Genomic DNA, 22602 nt, shown 5'->3' with positions numbered 1-22602 from the left:
TTTGATACTAGCGGAACTATAACTGTAGCATGTGTCTGTAAATATGACAACAAGCGGCAAGCTTCTAATGCAGAAAAATAGGTGTGATATGGACTTCTTTATGCTATAACAGTTTTCCAAAAGATCTTTCTGCACCTGTGATTTGCGGTGTACAAGTTACCTGAGCTCCTGCATTACTCTCCCCAATTAATACACAAATAGTGCAAATGAGTAACAACAAAACCTACTCCATAAAAAAAAAAGCTTCTTTATTCTCCAAAACCCATAGAAAGATGTTCCAGGACTTAAACCAACATATCTAAGGGTTAAATCTCAAAACATTGTCTTTTCTAATGGGTTTTGGAGATGAAAAAACTTTTTATGGATTAGGTGGTGCTGTTACTTCTTTGTATTATTTATCTTATTGAAACCACTTTAAAGGTATAGGAAAGTAAAAATTAAACGTGCATGCAATTTTATGACACTTTTAAATTCACTTCTATTTTCAAATGTGCTTTGTTCTCTTGGAAACCCTTGTCGAAAAAGAATACGGACATATCCTACACTAGTGGGAGCTGCTGCTAATTGGTCCCTGCACACATTTGTCTCTTGTGATTGGCTGACTAGATGTGTTCATCTTGCTGCCAGTAGTGCAATGCTGTTCCTTCAGCAAAGGATACCAAGAGAGATAAGCAAATTTGATAATGGAAGTAAATTAGAAAGTTGTTTAAAATTGTACGTTCTATCCAAATCATGAAAGAAAATGTCGGGGTTTCCTGCCCCTTTAAGGTTATCTTATGTTAATGATAGACAATTGCATTGTATTACATTGTGTGTGAAGCAGAACACAAACGTGGTGGAGCCTAATAAATATATTAACTGAATATTGTGAGACCTGAGAACGTTTTCACTTGATGATAAATATTGCTCAGTGCCCCAGATGCTTAGGACAAGATCATGAGGCAAATGTCCTGATTGCAACTGATATTTATGAAGCAGCAGTTTAAACCGCTGCTATATAAACCTTTTAGTCAATTTGGATTTGGCAGATGAAAATCACTCGGATTCATTCGACCGGGATGATTGACAAGCCCTGCTCTCTCGCAATTGGTTGCGTGAGGGTAGGGGGGCCGCATTGCACAAGCATTCCTTTGTACAATGTTAAATATGAGGCACAAATGCACCCCAAAATCTGAGATCAAATGTGGCATAGATTACAACATCCTGTAGATTGATACATCTTGCTTTAGGGCTGATTTTTTATCCACCTAATTGATACATGCATATGCATCATATAATAAAATAAATATATTAAGCTGCAAAGTAAGAATATTTTGTTTGTGAATATTAAAGAGCCAATACAGAATGCTGTACCAGGTAAATTGCAAAGGTAGTCCTGAGTAGAACATAGACCGTGATTTGCAGCTACATGGGTATGACACTTCTGATTCTGGTGTCCTGTTCAGAAATACAAATTTTGATCTTTAGTCTGTAAAAAAAACATTTGCTGGTGTGGCATAGTTCTTGTGAATATAACAAATAACAGAAACGTGTCTGCCAACACAGGGTTAAAAATAACAGAAGCGTGTCTGCCAACACAGGGGTAAGTGTAAACCCAGGTTCGAGGACAGCAATGGGATTAAATAACATTCAGTATTATGTGCCCATTTACATGCAAAGGAATTTATTTGCAACCTTTCCATAACATGAATTTTTGTTGTTGATGTTAACAGCTGCAACAAAGGTTACTGGAGACCTTGTCTTGAGAATTGCAAAGAGCACGTTACATTAACCGTCCTTGCACTTGTCTTATTGTGCAGACACCTTTTTGTGGGAACATGCGATGATATTGCATAAAACATATTTAGAAATATATTTATGTACCTATGCGTTTTACAAACAGATTTTAATTTATGTATCTATCCAGGTGGACATGAACTTTTAAAGGGACACTAAAGTTAAAATTAAACTTATATGATTCAAGCATGCAGTTTTCAGAGACTTTCTAATTTACTTTCTTTATCAAATTGTGCACAGTATTTTTATAAGCACACTTTCTGAGGCACCAGCTACTACTGAGCATGTGCAAAAGTTCACAGTGTATACATACATGAGTCTGTGATTGGCTGATGGATGGACCCATAGCTCTGTACATCTCACTTATTATATCATTCCCGTCTCCCAATAGGTAGCCATTTTGGGTCTTCTATCACTTTGGTTAATCATTAATCTATGGCGCACTCCTGCAACAGAATGTCAGTAATTGTCTGCTCTTCTCTAAATGCTCCAACAGCCTTCATCCAAATGTAGTTTAAAGCTTAGCTCCCTATTTCTCTGGATTTCCCTCACATAAGGAAATATTTTGGCCCACTTTCTTTATATTCACCACCAATGATCCATTGATGAATAAACCTAGATTTTTTTTTTCCCTCAGGCCTGTTGAGTTGTGTGCTCCGTAAAGCATTATGTAATAGTGACAATTGTCCCTATCTGTTAATAGGAGCTAATTACCAGTGGCAAATGTCCTTGTCAGTCAATAATAACTAATACATCAGTGGCAGATGTCCCAGACAGCCAACAAGCCATAAAATAACATTGACAGTATTTTTTGTCAGCCAATGAGCACTAACACAGCACAGACAGTATTCTATGTCAGCCAATGAGCACTAACACAGCACAGACAGTATTTTATGTCAGCCAATGAGCACTAACACAGCACAGACAGTATTCTATGTCAGCCAATGAGCACTAACACAGCACAGACAGTATTCTATGTCAGCCAATGAGCACTAACACAGCACAGACAGTATTCTATGTCAGCCAATGAGCACTAACACAGCACAGACAGTATTCTACGTCAGCCAATGAGCACTAACACAGCACAGACAGTATTCTATGTCAGCCAATGAGCACTAACACAGCAAAGACAGTATTCTATGTCAGCCAATGAGCACTAACACAGCACAGACAGTATTCTATGTCAGCCAATGAGCACTAAAACAGCACACACAGTATTCTATGTCAGCCAATGAGCACTAACACAGCACAGACAGTATTCTATGTCAGCCAATGAGCACTAACACAGCACAGACAGTATTCTATGTCAGCCAATGAGCACTAACACAGCACAGACAGTATTCTATGTCAGTCAATGAGCACTAACACAGCACAGACAGTATTCTATGTCAGCCAATGAGCACTGATACAAAAGTTATCTTTATGCACCAATGAGCATTGACTGAACATTACAGGATGAGCTGTACATTTTATGCACCTTCAGATTAAGATAATTTATGTTCACGTTTAAAATGACCTCACATCCATATATAACATGATATGATATTTCATACGTATAATAAATAGCGTCTCTTCATCCTTCATGAAATAAAAATATCTCCATTTAATAAATATATTTTGCTTATTCAGTAACTGTATTGTCCATAACCACTGTAGCACTAGTAACCAGCTCTGGATTGTTTCTGCCAGATGTAATTAAAGGGATATTAAACCCAATGTTTTTCTTTCAAGATTCAGATAGAGCATAGCATTTTAAACTACTTTCCAAATTACTTCTATTATCTAATTTGCTTCATTCTCTTGATATTATTTCCTGAAAAGCATATCTAGATAGGCTCAGTAGCTTTTGATTGGTGGCTGCACAAATTTGCCTCATGTGATTGGCTCACCCATGTGCATTGCTATTTCTTTAACAAAGGATATCTAAAGAATGAAGCAAATTAGATAATAGAAGTAAATTGGAATGTTGTTTAAAATTGTATTCTCTGTCTGAATCATGAAAGAAAAATGTTGGGTTTAATGTCCCTTTAATTATTCTGCTACTGAACATTCAGAGCTAAACTCATTAGCGATTATTGATGGCGTTTGAACCGTATCTTGGCCCTGTGTGTTTAATTCTCTTATAAAGCCTTGTGTTTACATAGTGCTGCTGATATGAAAACAATGGCCCTTCAGGTATTTCAATGAGCTTATAACAAACCTTTCCATTGTTGGAAGTCAGAACGACTGATTGAATTGCCTGTCTCGCTCATACAGCTGGCAATGTGTCAGCATACTGATTGCATAATCTAGTTACAATCACATTGCCACACACTAGTGGCCAGCAATCAGTATTATTAATACAACATTATTATATTAATATACATTATATCCTTTAAACATCTATATGTCTGATTGTTTTTAAGCCTCTGATCTCAGTTTATTTTATTAGCTTTTCACAGCTAGACAACAGTAGTTCATGTGGGCCATATAGATAGCATTGTGCTCACTCACATTATGGAGTTATGAAGGAACCAGCACTGATTGGCTAAAACACATGTCTATCAAAAGAACTGAGATAAGGGGGCAGTCTGCAGAGGCTTAGATACAAGGTAATCACAGAGGTAAAAAGTATATTAATATAACAGTGTTGGTTATGCAAAACTGGGGAATGGATAATAAAGGGATTATCTATCTTTTTAAACAATAAACATTTTCTGGCAGACCATCACTTTAAGTTCCATCTGTCAGTAACAGAACTCATACGTCGTGTGTTAGTAAGAGGATTTCTGTACTGCTCACCTGTTTTATTTTAGAACATATTTGTATTTTATACATAAGAGTAGCTAATAAATGCCTGAGCTTATAAGCTCCTGATCCACATAAAAAATAGCCTTTTGCTCACTGCAGTCATACAGAAATCAGAGTCTATAGAGTTTACAGATGCTGTAATTAGCCTGTAGTTCATTCTCTCCTTAGCAGCTCGTGGTAACCAAGTCATAGTAGCCCCAGCGGTGGTGGCACAACAAGGGACCAGGTATGTGCTCTGTCTGTACACCGACTGCAGATTGTTAGAGCACAAATGACAAATTCATACAGGTCTGTAAGTTTTGTGTTACAGGCTGAAAAACATCTGCTTACACACTACCTTAAAGGGACATTCAAGTCAATGTTTTATTTATGTATCAGAATTATTTGATGCATTGCAAACTATCTGCAGACAAAATAAATGTTCTAAAACTATTTAAAATTGTAATTTTCTTAAAAACAACTATGCATCATTTTAAAGTCCCTAGACACACCCCTTGAAAAGCCAAAAATGTTGTTTATCTTTGCTGTGGCCAATTAGGGAGAGACATAAAAAAACTCAATCACATATCAACCAATCATTGTGCAGCAAGAACGAGTATCAGGGTTCTGCATGCCACTCCCTCTGGAGGGGGAGGGAAAATACTACAATATTTGAAAAGTAAGAACATTAAACAATGTCAGTGTATTACAAAAGTTTTCATAATTTAACATTTTATGGGGAATTCATTTTTGAGTCTAATGTCCCTTTAAAAGTGATTATTTGTTTTTAATCAGTTAAAAGGATCTACTCAAAAATAATCTGTCATTCACATAAAGCCAGGCTATGTGTATTTCTTAACTCCTACAGCTCTGTCGTTGGACAGTGATGCACGTGCACAAGCATGAAAATAAAAAGCATTTTTAGCAACAATATCAGAAAGTAGTAAGTAAAAATGAGGCTTGTTTTTCATGTATTTATTTATTTAGTAGTTAGTTATTTAAATCAGGAGAAATAATGTAAGAGATATGGTGGACGCTCAGAATGATGAACTAAAATATGGGACATGTGGGGTTGTCAGCTGTACAGTATTATACTGGACAGTCAAGTATCTTAGCAGGCTGTACTGTAAAATAGTGTAAGATAAATGTAAAAAGTAATATAGTGTAAGATAAATGTAAAAAGCCTCCAATGCCTAAACCCATTACAAATATAGAGCAGAAAGAAGTGTGGGGAAGCCAAGGAAGTCAAATCACTTCTATTTCCGAGTGTTACTGGTGGCTAAAGAGATAAAACTATTGAATTCTATGTTACTGGCAGTGAACAGATTAAATGATTGCTTAGCTGTGAAATATATATATTGTGGGATCAAGAGTTGGGGGTAAGGGAAAGCTTTTCGGGGAGCATTGTATGACCCCCATAAACCACTGTGAGTCTGTAACCAGTGACCAGTAGTGAGGACAGATCGCAACCCTAAGGACAGGGAACCTTTGGGCTAAAAAGATACATACAGCTTGTGAGATAGCTGTTTGGTTATTTTGCCACCTGCTCATTGATCAGGGATGTGGTTTCTAGTACTAATAAGGTCATAGTAAACTTTAATTCTCCTGAAATTGATTAACTAAGTATAATTAACCCCTTGATTGTCTGGTTATAATATTGCGTGTCTTGACGTAAGCAGTAAGACCGTGCTATTAGACCCTCCCTCCCTTCTGCATGCTTGCTAAAATAGCATGGTCTCACCGCTGGCGGCGAGACCGCTCTATTGAAAAATACACCCCCATAAAAAGACCAGCAATGTACATTGTTGGTCATTAAGGGGTTACGTCAGATAACATTTGTCATCAGCTGGGATTCAGTTAATTCTAAGCTAATGTTCTATGATTATTATTATTTTTAACATTATAGTTATCACCCCTAGTATTAAATTACAGTTTAGAATGTATTTGTATATATTTTTCTAATTATAGACCCTCCTCTGTACCCCACTTTATTACACAACTCACATTCTGTTGCATAAAACCAGACAATGGGACACAATGAGTCACTGTATTCATCAACAGATTCATACAAGAACCTCCCAGGATTGGCTTAAAATTTAGTCTCCAAACTGTCCCATAAAAGTGTCTCATTATTTTTAAAATGTAGAATACTGTGACTACAATAAACTGACAGAGACATTATAAAACTATATACTGCCTTATAAAACAAAGTTTTATTTCTTAAAGGAGTAAGTGGTGGCTCTAATATGATTATAAACCATGATATTTATGGATCAGCGCATACAGACCATAAATCACATCTCAAAAGTATAAAACCAAGAGGACACCAAACAATGAAAGCCAATTCATGATATATGCAATGTAAAATGTCATAATGTATAATGAACACTACATTGTAATCATAAATTAATATTCTAGTATCCAAGTTGAATATAATACAGACACTGCTGATTATATACACCATTAGTTATAGATCATAGAAATTACATAATAATTCTTGAATAAATGTAATTTTGCAACAGTTTTGCTTCGTATATAAACAGTTTCATGCTGATAGCATTTTATATGAGAGATAGCACTATGGTGTTGCTTCTCATTAAAGGATAATAGTGCAGTCCCGTTTTAAGCAGACCACATTCTATTAAGAACTTACGACCGGTGCAGTGCAGCCAGAGACAAGTTCACAACTAAAAGATATCCAGTTTACAGAGGACTTTTCTCATCTACACCATGATTTCATCAAAGAGGACAGCTCTTGCCAAAACTAGCTAAAGTGCAGGTAGAAAACCCTTTATCCAAACTGCTTGGGACCAGAAAAGGTTTGGATTTCAGAATAGTTTGGATTTTGGAATATTTGAAGCTGTAAAATAGGACAGTTTGGAGAGGAGATGGACCCAAGTGTAAACACCAAGATCCTAGTAGTTTTCTATAATGTTTAATACGTTTGTATACATAGTACCCTCAGAAAGATAGCACAGTACTGTAATCAGAAAGGTAACACAAAAACCAAACACACAGGCAGAGAAGATTGGGGCTTACAGACAGGGAAAAATATACATTTATTATTTATAAATATAAATTGAAAAGTTTGGATTTTGGAATTCTGAATTTGGGGATTTGTACCTGTATCTCAGCCTTAAACAGATTTTGTATAGTAAGAGCAATATAGAAAGGAAATGGAATCTACATAATTAGCACTGGGGAACAGCTGTATCTGATAAAGCTGATTTCATTCCTTGCTCGATTTGAGGGCTTACATATTGTGAGGATATAGAATTTGTATATATTTAAAGAGACATGAAACACAATTTGCCTTTTATGCGTTTCCAATTTAATTATATTATCAAATTTGCTTTGTTCTCATGTTATTCTTTGCTGAAAAGATCTAGATAGGCAGCGTGCACATGTATGGAGCACTGCATAACAGGAAATAGCACTGTCATCTAGTGCTGTTGCTAATGTAAAACATTGTTGCCAAACTGCTGCCATATAGTACTGTAGACACGTGAACTCTCCTGAACTTACCTTCATGCTTTTCAATAAAGGATAACAAGAAAAGAAAGAAAGTGTGGTACTAGAAGCAAAATAGATGTTTACAATGACATGCTCTTTCTGAATCACAAAAGAAAAATTCTGGGTTTTATGTCCCTTTAACAAATGTATCTGTTTATAGAAAAATCCTGCAATATTGGATCTGCGCACACTTATTCTTTTGTTTCTGCTTAAAAAATCTACTGAACATAACAATACCTCTTTATAAAGATATATTACAGATTTGTATTTACCTAAGGGAATTTCACTAATAGTCTCTTTTTGCGCAATATGAAGTAAACCACAGCTTGTTGTTGTGTTCCAGATGCAGGAAAACTGTCACCGACAGCTGCCAACGGCGGAACTTTCTGCAAAGTGCAGATACAAAACTTACAGCAGTCAGTTTACCCTTACATTTTCTCCCCCTTCATTTGTTCTCAGTGATCTATTTTACCTGCTGGAGTCTATTAAAGGGGCAATGAACCCACATTTTTTTCTTTCGTGATTCAGATAGAGCATGCAATTTTAAGCAACTTTCTAATTTACTCCTATTATCATTTTTTCTTTATTCTCTTGCTATCTTTATTTGAAAAGCAAGAATGTAAGTTTAGAAGCCGGGCAATATTTGGTTCACAACCTGGGTTGTCCTTGCTGATTAGACAGTACCAATAAACAAGTGCTATCCAGTGTCTGAACCAAATATTGTCCGGCTCCTTAGCTTAGATGCCTTCTTTTTCAAATAAAGATAGCAAGAGAACGAAGAAAAATTGATAATAGGAGTAAATTAGAAAGTTGCTTAAAATTTTTTGCTCTATCTATAATTTGGGTTTAGTGTCCCTTTAAATTGATTATAAGTAGCCCTTTTACCTTTATATCAGCAATTGAAATAGCTGAATTTGTCTGTGGTATTCCTACCTATACTGAAAGTTTCTAGGCTATAAAAAAGCTGTGTAAACATAGACACCAGAAAAAACTACACTCCCAGTGGGAGGTAGGTGAGATAAGTAATAAAATGTTAATTTCCAATTGTTCTCTCTAATGACCAGATTCTAAAAAGGTCTCTGGTTTGGTGATATTCTATAAGAATGCTTACCAGTCCTATTTCCGTGGTGGAATTATATAAAGCTACTTATTACCCTTAAAACAGGGTATCTCGCTAACGGGTGAATAATGCATTTTCGTATAGGGAGGAGACGCATACATTACAAAAGTGCACAATAAAATTTGTAATTTAAAAATCATACAAAACAAATAATTGGACCATTCACACAAAAATACGTGGGGAAAATGCATCAAAATTGTAACAAAATTGTTCACCAAAAATCGTATTTTATCAAAAACATAACATTAGTATGTAAATCATACAGGACTAAATCCTATTAACTATGCACAGAGTAAATCGTAATTTAAAGGGACATTAAACAGGTTGAGATCTGTGCATATCCTAAAAGGGCTAATTAATTAAAAATAGTTTGCATAAAAAAATTGTTTAAAATAATTGTTTAAAAATATTCAAGTTTAAAAACACGCCGGTTTCTCCCTCTGTGCCTCACCTTCCATTGTGAACTTCTACCTAGCAGACAGCTTTCATTATTTGTATGGGAGACATCTCGCCACTCACAGGGACAGCACTTTTTTTTATAGAATTCCATGAGGGCTGCCCCTGCGAGTGTTGACATGCAAACCACTCATAGACTAGCAAACTTTATAAAATTGGGCCCTGGAGGCCTGGTGATCTAATGGTTTCTTGCTCAGGTGAGATGATCTAAAATTACCCTCCAGCACTGCGAGATCCAGAGAGAAATTTTCAAAAGGCAGATTTTGCTACACTTCTTCTGGGGGCGTTCCCTGAATTTCTGTATGTGAAGGAGAGACAAGCCCAGTGCAGTATAACACTGCATTACATGACAGTTCTGTTGCATTCACACTTTGTATTTATGTTACATTACACTTCAGATTAAGTTTTATTACTTTTAAACCTTACACGTTTTATTTTGTATTTTGCTTTGTATACAGCAGTGTATTTAGGATTGTTATTTCACAAATCCTGATTATGCGTTCTGTGTAACTTTATCAAATTATGATCATACTTTGTATATTAATGTGTATATTTTACAAATGACATTGCACTGTACTTAAAATAAAACTCAAAAACTGACAGCTTCAGTTTCCCAGAGAACTTACTTTACATTACTTTCTATAAGCCCAATAAGCAAAGATTCTCTAATTTAGAGGGAAACAAGAAAAAGTGTGAAATCTAGAAGTCCTCCAAAGAAAGGAATAAAGCTCTATGGTATACAGAATTTCACATGAGAGAGAGAAGGTAACTGTAGAACACCAAGGGCTGATACAAAGGCTGAGTTTGCATCAATTACAAATTAAATTTAATGTTTTCATTACATTTTAACTTGTTTTTGCCTATAGTTTATCATTTATTACTTTTCTGTCAGTTAATTAAGTGTATTGTGAATTGTAAGCAAACTTGCCCTGCATACAGCTGGGGAGAAAAATCAGTGAGACCAGCTTGTTTAAAATGCTTACAGTATTTAACAAGACTTGTGAGAGAGCTTCAGCATACCCTGGGAACACCCCTGTTTTGGGCCAGGAAACTGCCCTGTCCTTCCCACTTTCTAAAGCTGTGTTTTATTTTACAATAGAAAAAATACCAAGTGCACTGTAAGTTGTAAAAGATACACAGAAATATACAAAGTATTATCCTAATTTGTTAAAGTAGCACAGAATTTTTAAAAACATAATCAGAATTTGTAAAATAACTGCTGTATCTAAATGTATTAGAAAATATAATATAAAGAGCAAGGCTTAAATATAATAACACTAACAGGACCCAATCTAAAGTATAAAGTAATATAAAATACAAATCACAAAGTGAAAGTGTAACAAAACTCTCTTAGCATGCAGTCTATATTACACTGGACTTGTCTCTCCTTCAGATACAGAAATTAGAGAGATCTTGCAGTGCTGGAGAGTTCCGTCTTTTTTCTTCATTCAATGAGATCAGCCCCTGTGAAGTCTGCACTATAATTTCTATCTAAGCATTAGAATCTTTGATCATCAGGCCCTAAGTATTGGAATTTAGTGTACAAACAGAGATAAATATTTGTGTGTAGAGAAAGTGATAACATAAGGAGATCTGCAAGTTCATCCTGTTTTAATGGGGTGCGGTGTTAAAGAACAAAACCAGCAAAATTAAACATAAAGAAACTATTTATCTCATGTTTTATACTCCGCTGCTGGTATAATAAAGTCATTGGAAACAATTTTACAGTATGATGTCCCTTTAAATTCCACCACTGCATATGTACATATACATACTAAATTAGTGTTGTTATGTGTGTGTATGCATGTGCTACTTTGTGTGCACAAGCCTAGCGGTATTAATATTATTTAATATGATACCAGAGAAACTAGCATGAAATTAACTGTGTAATATAAAAATGGAATGGAAACATATCTATATATCAATCTCATTAGCACAGCAGAGTATTACACAAGCCAAATCAAATCCTTGTCTCAAATGATATCTATGTTCTTCATAATAAAAAAAAAACATTATTTTTGCTTATTAACCTTTTTGACTACCACAGTTAGTTTTGGCACAGGGTATTTCAATCCTTTCTAGCAGCCAAATGGTTAAAGGGACTAAACATTTCCTTTCATAATTTAGAGAGAGCATATAAATATATTATTACATTTACCTGTCTTGGTATCCTTTGTTGAACAGCATACCTAGGTATGTAACTGGTACATGTCTAGAGCACTATATGGCAGCGGTTTAGCAAGAATGCTTTTAAAAAATATAAACTTTTTAGCACAATGTGTAACATTATTACAAGCACTCCTGCACAACTTCTGCAATATAGTGCACCCAACACATGCATAATACCTAGCTATGTTCTTCCTTCAACAAAGGATATCAAGAGGATACTGACATGCCCTACAGAAGTAGCATGTATTGAACACAAAAAATGTTATACATTGTAAATAACTTTCAATTAGATGTAACAAAGAAAAAAAAAATATTCAATGTCACTTTATAAAACTGATTTACAGTTCTGGATATTACCACTAGAACTCTTCTCTGAAACTTGTTTGCCTGTAGAGAACCTGTCTGCCTGAAACTGTCACTAGCGATACAGAATTGCGTGGTGAAATGTAACATTGCACAAGAGCTTTCTTGTACAATGCTGCCCCCTGTGTGAGAGCAAGGTATTGCAATCGCCCCACCAAGCGAGAGTCAAGGTGGCCGAGAGGTGAAAGAAGCAGTTTCTGCAAAGCCTTAAAATCCCATTATGAAGCACCATTTACCCAATAATTCTTGTTAATAGTTACAGCGTTAGTACATTTTCTTCCTGACTAGTAGCTTCTTTACGTCTGGCTGGTAATGTATATTGATATTTTACTAGTCCTGCTAATCTATGTTATCAGCACACACACATGTAGTGCAGGGACAGATGGAGACTGATCAGCCACATTCCCACTATGTAGTAAGCCCCCATTCAGCAGTCACATAGCTGTAGCATGACATGGCACATTATATATGGGGCACTTTGCACGAGTGATGCTCCCTACAGAGAAGGCATCTGTAAGTAAGAGTCATGAGATTGCTCAGCTTTAAATCTAAACCATACAGTTCTGAGATGTCAGTTACCTCATATGTGCATAGGGTGTTTTTATGTACTTGATACTGAACACCCCAAACCCAGGCTCCTGGCTTCCTTGGACTGAACAACATTATATATCAGTATTAAACACTGACATCACTAATAATTAGTTTTAAAGAGATATGCAAGTGACTAAAAGAGTGTGATACAACAAGTAGGGATGTATTACATTCCTGTTGTAGGCTTAACACTGATGGATTACATTCATGTTGAAAGCTTAACGCTGGTAGTAACAAAACAAATGTCTACTAAAGTTTAAATACATTTGTTGCTACTACCAGATGCTAATTTTACTGCAGGGATGTGATCTAGTTCATATTTTCGGGTTTTACAATTTTGAAACTGAAATAAGTTCAGGTAGAAAATATTTATTTTGTAGGAAAGTAAAAGCACGGAGGGAGATACAGGAGCATAAAAAGAACAAATTCAGCAGGGATGAAAATGATTATGCATCTGGAACTGTGTATTGATGGATGGGGGACCGGACCGGTAACACCAAGGGTTCCACTTCCAGTTCCACTTCCGGTTACAGACATGGAGGATGCCATTACCATCCGGGCTCATGGAGCCAGACATCAGATTCAGGGTCAGGGGACTCCGATCGAGATGGAGGCAACATCACCGGCGGGGTGGCAGGCGGCACAGGAAGAGGTACAAGGGGTCGGAATCGACACAGGGGCAAAGGCAGAGCTTCACACCAGGTAATGCCCGAAGCAAGTACAGCCAATAATATTGAACTTAAGTACTGTACCACTTTCACTCGAGGAACAAAGGGCATTTAACAAGGGACTTTCTTTTTGCCCACAACAACAGCGGGTTGATATCTTTGGACTGCAAAAAGACTTATATGGGTTTTTTAGGGCCTTGAATTAAAAAGTTATTTTGCAGGCTTGACAAATGTTTTGAAGGGGGAGTCTGGTTCTAATGTACAGAATAGGCTTGATTTGCAACACTTGGGTCTAAGGAATAAAAGTAAATTTACACCACAACAAGTAAATCAAGGATTTAATACGTTTATCCAATTGGTTGAACATGATATGAGTGATCTATATAAAAAAATGGGTAAAGGTCCTCCAAAGAATGGCAATATGATTAACATCTTTAGTAAAGAGGAGAGGGGTGCAATTAAAAACTTGCAAGAAAAGAGACTGTTTATTTTTAAGGAGGCTGATAAGGGAGGAGCCCTGGTATTTTTATAAAAACATTACTATGTTAAAGAGATTGAGAATCAACTTGCTAATACTGAGGTATATCAATTATTATCAAATAACCCAACTATGAAAGTTAAAAAGGAAATTGAGGCATGTGTCAAACAGGCACATAGACATGGGTTAATTGATAATAAAGTTGTCAAATTTCTTTTGGAAACTGAAGATATTTTACCAGTATTTTATACACTTCTGAAGGTACATAAGGATAGGGAAAAATCAACAGGACAGCCGATTGTGGCAGGGGTTAGTTCTGTTTTATCTAAGGTGTCCATCTATTTGGACAAAGTATTGAGACCATTTGTTAATTCTACCTCATTTATTAGAGACACAGGTGACTTTGTGAATAAAGTACAGGGTTTGACATTGGAAGAGAATAAAAGCATTTTGTATAGCCTGGATGTAACTAGATTGTATACATCTATTACCCATGAGGCAGGATTGGGAGCTGTGGGTAGATGCCTGACATAGAGTATGAATATGAATAAGGAACAGAGAGAATTTATTCTAAATCTTTTGTGCATTATCTTGAGATGTAATTATTTTTTATTCCAGGACCAGTTCTACTTGCAGCTCCAGGGTACTGCTATGGGTTCCAATGTCGCTCCAACCTCCGACAATATTTTTATGAATACATTTGAGGAATACTTTATTTATGACCATCCATTGTTTCTTCTGTATGGCGCCACCTGGTGGCGTTATATAGACAATATATTTGGCGTATGGTTGGGCGACATTGGAACCCTGGAGGATTTTGTTAAGGATCTTAACATTGCCACACAGCATATAAAATTTAAATTGAATGTAAGTAAAGAGAGGATAGATTTTCTTGACACTACAATATATAAACAGGGTAATGTGTTGGCTGTGGATCTGTACAAAAAAGATATGGATTGCAACAATTTGTTGCATTTCTCTAGTGCACATCCTCCAGCTCTGGTGAAGAGTTTGCCCAAGAGTCAACTCATGAGAGTGAGACGAATTGTCTCTGATGAGAGTGTGATTAAGGAGAGACTCTCTGAGATGGGCGAACATTTCATACAGAGGGGATATCCTGCTGATCTTATTAAAAGAGAAACACAAGCTACATTAGAAATTCCTAGGGCTGCTCTGTTGAGAGAGAAATCTAGAGTGGTGAAAACCCCTAGGATGATTTTTGTAAATGAGTACTCCCCTTGGAGTGATCATGTACAAAAAATCTTACGCAGGCATTGGCATGTGTTAGAGGTTTCAAATCCGGATGTGAGTGAGTTCAAAAATCGTCTGCCTTTAGTAGAGGAAGAAATTTGAAGGACACACTAGTTAGGGCGGATGTAGGCCCTAAAAAAGTTCTAAATCAAAGTTTTATTGGAGAAAAGAATTTGGGATGCTTACCCTGTCTAGGCTGTCAAAATTGCAATAGTATCATTAAAGGCTCAATCTGTACCCATCCGCGCACGGGTAAACAATATAAGTTAAAGGGACATTATACATGTAATACAAATTTTGCGGTCTATCTAATTAAGTGTCCATGTGGTTTGGGGTATGTTGGCGAGACCACACGTAGGGTCCACGAACTAATAAATCAACATAAAAGTAATATAAGGACATGTGATTTAGAGGCACCAGTCTCAAATCATTTTATTAAAGCAGGTCACCAAATAAATCAACTTAGATTTCAAGTGTTAGAACAGATAAAACTCCCAAGAAGGGGGTTCAAACCCTATTATATAGAGAGCTATATTGGATATATGAATTGGGGACTATGTCTCCAGGTGGGCTAAAGAGAGAGATGGATTGGAATGTTTGCCTCTAAAAACATTGTTCTAATATATCTATATCATGAGTTTCCACCAGGTGGAGCTATTTGTGAATTTTGTGTGTATTTAAGGAAAACTGGTTGATTAAGATAAATTAAAGTATTAGGCAACCACTAGGTGGGGCTGTAATTTCACTAAGAATTGTACTTTGTAATGAAGGGGTTAATTGGAAGTAGTAATGTGGGTGTGGTTACAAGCCTTTATAAGACTGTTTTTAATTATTTGTAAAATAGACATGATTAAGGATATCAATCTGAAACGTTGACATTTTGCTATGATGGCTTAAATAAAGATTTTTATTTTATCAATGGTGGTGCTGCTATCCTCTTTTTCTTGGATTTGCAATTATTGAAGGCTAAGGTGCTAGTCTTGGACAGCTTGCACACCTGCACATTTACTGCCCTATACTAGGGATTACCCTGGTGCTGGAACATTTTGAACCAGTATATATTATATGGAAAGTAAAGCAAATGAATGTATAATGTGCGGTGTGTATATTATAATTAGCTGCCCTGGCAGAGTGAGAACACATAAGTGGTTTCCTTTTCTCTGGAGTCAATTGTAACCCAGTGTAACACACATGAGTGTGCCCAGACTACTTCAGAAAACTCTCATGTGTGTTTAATGATTAAGCTAAAGAGGCCCTAATGTTTTACCCTACATTTAGCAGAGCTTACATATATGCCATTTACATTCCCTCTTCTATATAGAGATACAAATATGCAGCAAGGGACATATTAACCTCTCAGCTGCCAAAGAAAATGTATTGATGCTGATAATTAAGCACAGAGAATATTCAGCTACAGTCTACAGTGCCAGGCATGAAAGCATTGCACAACAATGTGGTGCATCCCTCTCCAGCAGACAATGGGTTAATGAGTTCTAACTAGGTTAGATAACAAAAAGCAATGGTAACATTCACAACACTAACATTTGTCAGGCTGGAGTGCACAGATAATCGTCCTGGGATAATTATACGAGTGTTTTGTGATGTTGCATTAAAGGGATATGAAACCCCAAATGTTTTCTTTTGTAATTCAGACAGTGCATGTGATTTTAAACAACTTTCTAATTTACTTCTATAATGAATTTTTCTGCGTTCTCTTCGCATCTTTAGTTAAAAAAGCAGGGAGGTGTCTAGAACAGTGGTTCTCAACCAAAGTGAGCTCAAGGCCTGGTACATTTTAGCTAGACATGTCCAAGGCCCGGTAGAGAGAGAGAGATAAATATAAATAAATATATATATATATATATATATATATATATATATAAAGTAGGGGGGCCCACAAATGGCATCTCCACGGATCCTTGTGCATTCCTTAAGCTGGAGTTTTCAGTTGCCCTATCAGTAACTAAGCAAATAAGTGTGGGTTTAGTGGGGGCCCTGGCGGGGTTCTGTCACTGTGAGGGCCATAGAGTGTGGGGTCTGGTCCTGGAGGTTGGGTGCCCTTTCTCTGGACCTTAATGTTGGGGGTCCTGGCTCTGGAGGTTTAGGGGCCTGTTGGGGGCAGGTCAGGGAGGCTACCATGTTCATTTGCATAAAATGTAATACATTTTGGTCAGTGTGAGACAGTGTTCCTGGGGCCTTGATTGGTCTCAGTCTGCCCCTGGTGTGCAGTGGGGTAAGAGTGTGCAGTGGGTGCATGACAGGTCGGGGCCCACCAGCAGGGCTATCGCGGCCCGGTACTGGGCCACGGCCCGCCTGTTGAGAAATCAGGGTCTAGAACACTATATGGCAGCAGTTTTACCATATTGTTATCCATTTGCAAAAACATTAGGTGGCAGCACTATTTCCTGCCATGTAGTGATTCAGATGCCTACCTAGATATCTCTTCAACAAAGAATATCATGAATACTAAGCAAATTTGATAATCAAAGTAAATTGGAAAGTTAAAAAAAAAAAACTGCATGCTCTGTCTGAGTTACAAAATAACATTTTTGGGTTTATATCCCTTTAAGTTAATTTAAAATATATATTTTCTTTTCTGCAGAGAATGAAGCAGTTATGTTATTTTCATTGTGAACTGATTTTTATTCATTCTAAAAATAAATTGTGTTGTAACTGAGAGAAGGTTAAAAAACAAGTGGGGATAGAGACAAAATAATATAATATGTACTTTAATTACTTTATCTGCACATATAGACTGCAGTGCCGCGCCATTACCCCTTTCTTTTACATTTCTGAATTGTACAGCTCTAATTCCCCTCACACATTTCCTTCTATGGCTGTAGCTATATCTATTGTTGTTTTAGTAGAATGCAAAAGTGCATAGGGATTATCTGCTGGAGCCTGCCTAGAAGCTGTGTACTCAGTTGAAATACAATGCCTGTGTCTAAACACTGATAAGTGGGGGTGGAGCAAAGTGCTTGGGACAGCATTGCTATATAAGTATTTTTGCTTATTTTTGAAAATTATTTTATAATACTTGCCAACTATTTTTTACTTAATTAGCCCTTTTAGGATGCGCACAGATCTCAACCTGTTTTATGTCCCTTTAATGTGGGACAATCCTATTGCAGGAGAGTTTCCTGATTCAGGAGCCTGCAGAATCTCTATTGACAGAGCTGTATCTTTGGAACTAAGCAGGCAGATGGGGAAATATTTTGCAGAGTTAAAGCTGAGCTTTTCCAACAAACAATTTGCTGGTTTTAAATGGACATTGAAATCAAAATAAAACTTTCATGATTTAGATGTTGCTTGTGATTTTTCTAATGTATCTCTTGGTCTTGGAAAACTTGTTAAAACCTAGGTCCTTTCCCTGAGAGCATACTGAGGTAGGCATAGGAGTGTGCACGCATCTTGATCACAATATGGCAATAACAAAGTTTGTAAGAATGTTATACACATAGAGCATAAGCCATGTACACACTTCTAAGACCACCTCAGAATGAGACTGAGCTAAGTTCCAACAAAGGTATCAAGAGAAATAGGTAGATTTCATAACAGAAGTAAAATGGAAGGTGTTTTGTCAACCTGAATCATGTCCCTTTAAGAGATAGGCTGACTGGAATATTTTTATATTTTACCTGTTGATGTGTTACAATTAGTTATAAACTGTGATCCCTTCATGGTAAAAGAATCATTCTCATTTTCAGCATCACAGCCCATACTTTTCTTTTCTTTAAAACGTTTGCTGACAGTGAGAGGTTTGCCAGGTATCCTGTATTCAACTGAAAAGTCCAGTATTTTAGCAGGATGTCCAGTAAAATGTTCACAAAAATACTGGGCACTTAAATGCCCAGTTTTATTTAAAGTCCCTGCATATTAGCTAAATAGAAAAACCCTTCTATGTCTCAACACAGTACAAATATCCGTCAGGAAGAAGTGTGGGCAGTCAAGGGGGTCAAATCCCTTCTGGCAGTTAAAGAGGTAACAGTATTGATTTGTATTTTGCTGGCAGCCAAGGGGTAAAATGACTGCTCAGCTGTGAAAATATACACGTCGGATCAAAAGTGGGGCTAAGGTTGAGCTTTTGGGGCCGAATGATCAAGCACCGATTGGAGCTTGATGCCCCTGTCTCCGCCGGAGCCGCCAGGCTCGCTGGAGATAGCAGTTATGAAGCAGCGGTCTAAAGACCACTGCTCCATAACTTGTTCACCTGCTCTGAGACTGCGGACATCAATCCGCCCGATCCTATACGATCGGGCTGATTGACACCCCCTGCTAGCGGCCGAATGGCCACGAATCTGCAGGGGGCCGCATTGCACAAGGAGTTCACAAGAACTGCTTGTGCAATTAAAAAATGCCGGCAGCGTATGTTGTCAGCATTTATCGATGTGTGGCGGAGATGATATGCTATATCGTATCATGTCCGTCCGCACTTTAATAAATCGGCCCCTTTGAATATATAAAAACTGTGAAATATCTATATTGAAAATAGTATTAGTTAAAGGACACTTGGGACTTAACAAAAATGTGTTTTTAAGATGAAAAGAATTGAGGGTCCTGCAAAAGTGGCTGATTTTTGTCAAAATGTTGACAGTATTAAGAGCCTCCTCCTTTTTTACTTTGTGTAGTTGAATTTAATTGCAGCCTAAACCCAGTTACAAGAAGAGAACGCCTGTTCTTGTGCCTATGAAAGTCAATTATAATATATTCAAAATGCATCATCCCCGGGTCTGTGATGAGCGAGCGCTTGCTGTCAATGGGCTTGTTTACAATCCTTTAGAAGACTTCATTGCTTTTTCTACTGAATTCACCATTAAACTCTATGGTCTTTTTTTGGTAGATAAAACAATTGAATAGCTTTTCTAAAAGATTGTGATTGACCCCAATTTTGATGCATACAGCATACCGACATATGCTCCATATGTCACATACATAGTAACATCTCTCACTTAAAGGGACACTGAACCCACATTTTGTCTTTTGTGATTCAGATAGAGCATGCAATTTTAAGCAACTTTCTAATTTACTCCTATTGTCAATTTTTCTTCGTTCTCTTGCTATCTTTATTTGAAAATGAAGGGATCTATGTTGTTTTTTTTTGTTCAGGACTCTGGACAGCACTTTTTTATTGGTAGATGAATTTATCCACCAATCAACAAGAACAACCCATGTTGTTTACCAAAAATGGGCCGGCATCTAAACTTACACTCTTGCATTTCAAATAAAGATACCAAGAGAATGAAGAAAATTTGATAATAGGAGTAATTTAGAAAGTTGCTTAAAATTTCATGCTCTATCGGAATCACCAAAGAAAAAAATTGGGTTCAGTGTCCCTTTAACAATAATAGCTTTTACTAGTCGCATTTATGCTAATACATTTTAAATTTGACTATATTGTCCTTTTAAGTCAACACATTTTGGAGTGGACAGCATATCTATAAGTTTATCATTTTGTGAACAAATATAGTGATGAAGTCTGGGCTACATTCTTTGCTGCTCTCAACCCAAAATCTGGACCTTAAAAAGAGGATATATTAAGATGTAACTGTATGACCCTCCGTATGAGTCCCTGATAGCAATACCTTATACAGATTATCACTAATGAATGGTTATGCTTCTTATCTGCACTAGAGTTCAATTGCTGTACTTCCCTAGTATTTGTTACTATTGGTATATAAGTTCTTTTTCACCCAAACATCATTTGCAGCTTGAATACTTTAGCAGATACAATCTAATTTTTATGTGGGGGTTAAAGCTTATAAGATGATTTATACTTTAGACTTTAATAATACACACACAAAAACTCAGACACACACATACAAAATATGTAAACTGCACTGCATTAATTAGGAAGCTCATGCCTAGAGCTGCTCCCTGGCTCAGCAGAACATCAAATGAAAGATAAACAGAGCACTCTAAAATAAATCACTGAAGAAAAGGTTTTAGGCACGCAAACTATGAAATTTCTGCTCTCTGACTCTGTTCCAAGTCTGTCATTGCACAGCCCCTGGGCCGCATGTCACTGAGCAGTGAGCACAGGATAGGCAGGCAGGTTTAGGCTAGCAGGGCAACTTTGCAAGCCCCACGGCACACCCACAACATTCATAGTGAAATTGGGCAGGGGAGGAGCAAAGTACAAACAAGCAAAAGCAGCCGGGAAAACTATTTGTTGAAATTGCAGCACTGGCTCAAGGGGCAAAAAAATTGTGTGTCTACACACTTCCCCAGTCCCACTAATGTTCACAAATGCCAGCCTCTAATAAAATAATCTATGCATCTCAACATTGTATTTTTATCTTGTACTAAAATAATAGGATTATAATATATCCCATGTGAGTAACCTATACTATGCACTACATTAGGAAAGACTGTATTGGATATGTACAGCTACAGTTTGCACCTATTTATTTATTTTTTAAATACAGCTTTGTTTTACCCTCTAGAGTCTAGAGTACCAAAGCTCTCATTTCTGTACAGTGAATTCCCACTGGTATAATGCTTAATATCCTTAAGAAAACACATTGACGCTGATATTGTTAGTAAAACCCAAGCAAATACATTAACCTCTCAGGTGCTAGAGAGGATGCAGCAATCAATTGCACCCCTGGCTGACAGGCAAGGGGTTAACCCTTGTTTAAGCTGCAAAAAATAAACTCACATTATTCTATTTACAAGAAGGGGTCTCTAAAGCACTGCTAAATACATTTGTATCCTAACTTACGGTGCTGGGACTAAAATGATAATGTATGATTGTAATCACTTAAAGACGCTGCTACCTAATATTGATTTGAAGACCATTAAGGTACAATCAGGAGTGAGATGCACCTTTACAATTACTTATCATACATTCTTTCTGTTGACTTACCACAAGAATGAGTGTCCCCAGGCACTCCGCTAAAGCTTGTCTTAACAGCTTGTTCCTGATACGTAGCATCTCACAGCACTTATTCACAAAATCCTTCTGTCGTCCCATGGTAGCCGGCTGTTGTGTATTGCCTCTGTCAGAAGAGAAGTGATCACTGGCCAGTGTCAGCTGCTATTAGTAAAGATGTTCTTGTGCTTATAAATGTACACACACAGACACCTCCCATCCCATGCTTGGGAGAAACCTCTACCCCACCCAGAATTACATACACGTCAAGTCACTTACTTCCCTGCAGCTCCCAGAGCTATCAGTGTGATATAATGTATTATCCAACAAATGTGGAAAAGTTTAGAATAGTCAAAAACCTACAATTAGGGATAGATGGGTGTAGCCTTGAACGATTCTTACTTATCTTACATAAAGAAGCAAACTATATGAAAGTTCTGTGTTACTGTAATGTATCAAATATGAATCAGCTATACAAGCAAGAGTCAGCAGTAAGTTCACTAAAGTAAACAATAGTAAAACCATGATAGGGAAAATAATTACTATTGGTTAAAGGGACAATAAACTTTTTTTTTTT

General features: G+C 36.8%; 1 protein-coding gene across 1 annotated transcript in view; it reads right to left on the bottom strand.

Moving 5' to 3' along the window:
• Positions 1-22264, bottom strand: part of AQP3 (aquaporin 3 (Gill blood group)) — a 60513-nt gene extending 38249 nt beyond the window's left edge. Inside the window, exon 1 of the mRNA XM_053701047.1 lies at positions 22020-22264. Within this exon, the coding sequence (XP_053557022.1) occupies positions 22020-22127 (108 nt within the window). The 5' untranslated portion in view covers positions 22128-22264. The remainder of the gene's footprint in view (positions 1-22019) is intronic.
• Between the last annotated feature and the right edge of the window lie 338 nt (positions 22265-22602).

Source organism: Bombina bombina, chromosome 2 (assembly GCF_027579735.1).
Source record: "Bombina bombina isolate aBomBom1 chromosome 2, aBomBom1.pri, whole genome shotgun sequence".
Lineage (NCBI taxonomy): Eukaryota > Metazoa > Chordata > Amphibia > Anura > Bombinatoridae > Bombina > Bombina bombina.
The sequence above is the reverse complement of the archived record's forward strand: the minus strand, read 5'-3'. Positions and strand labels throughout refer to the sequence as shown.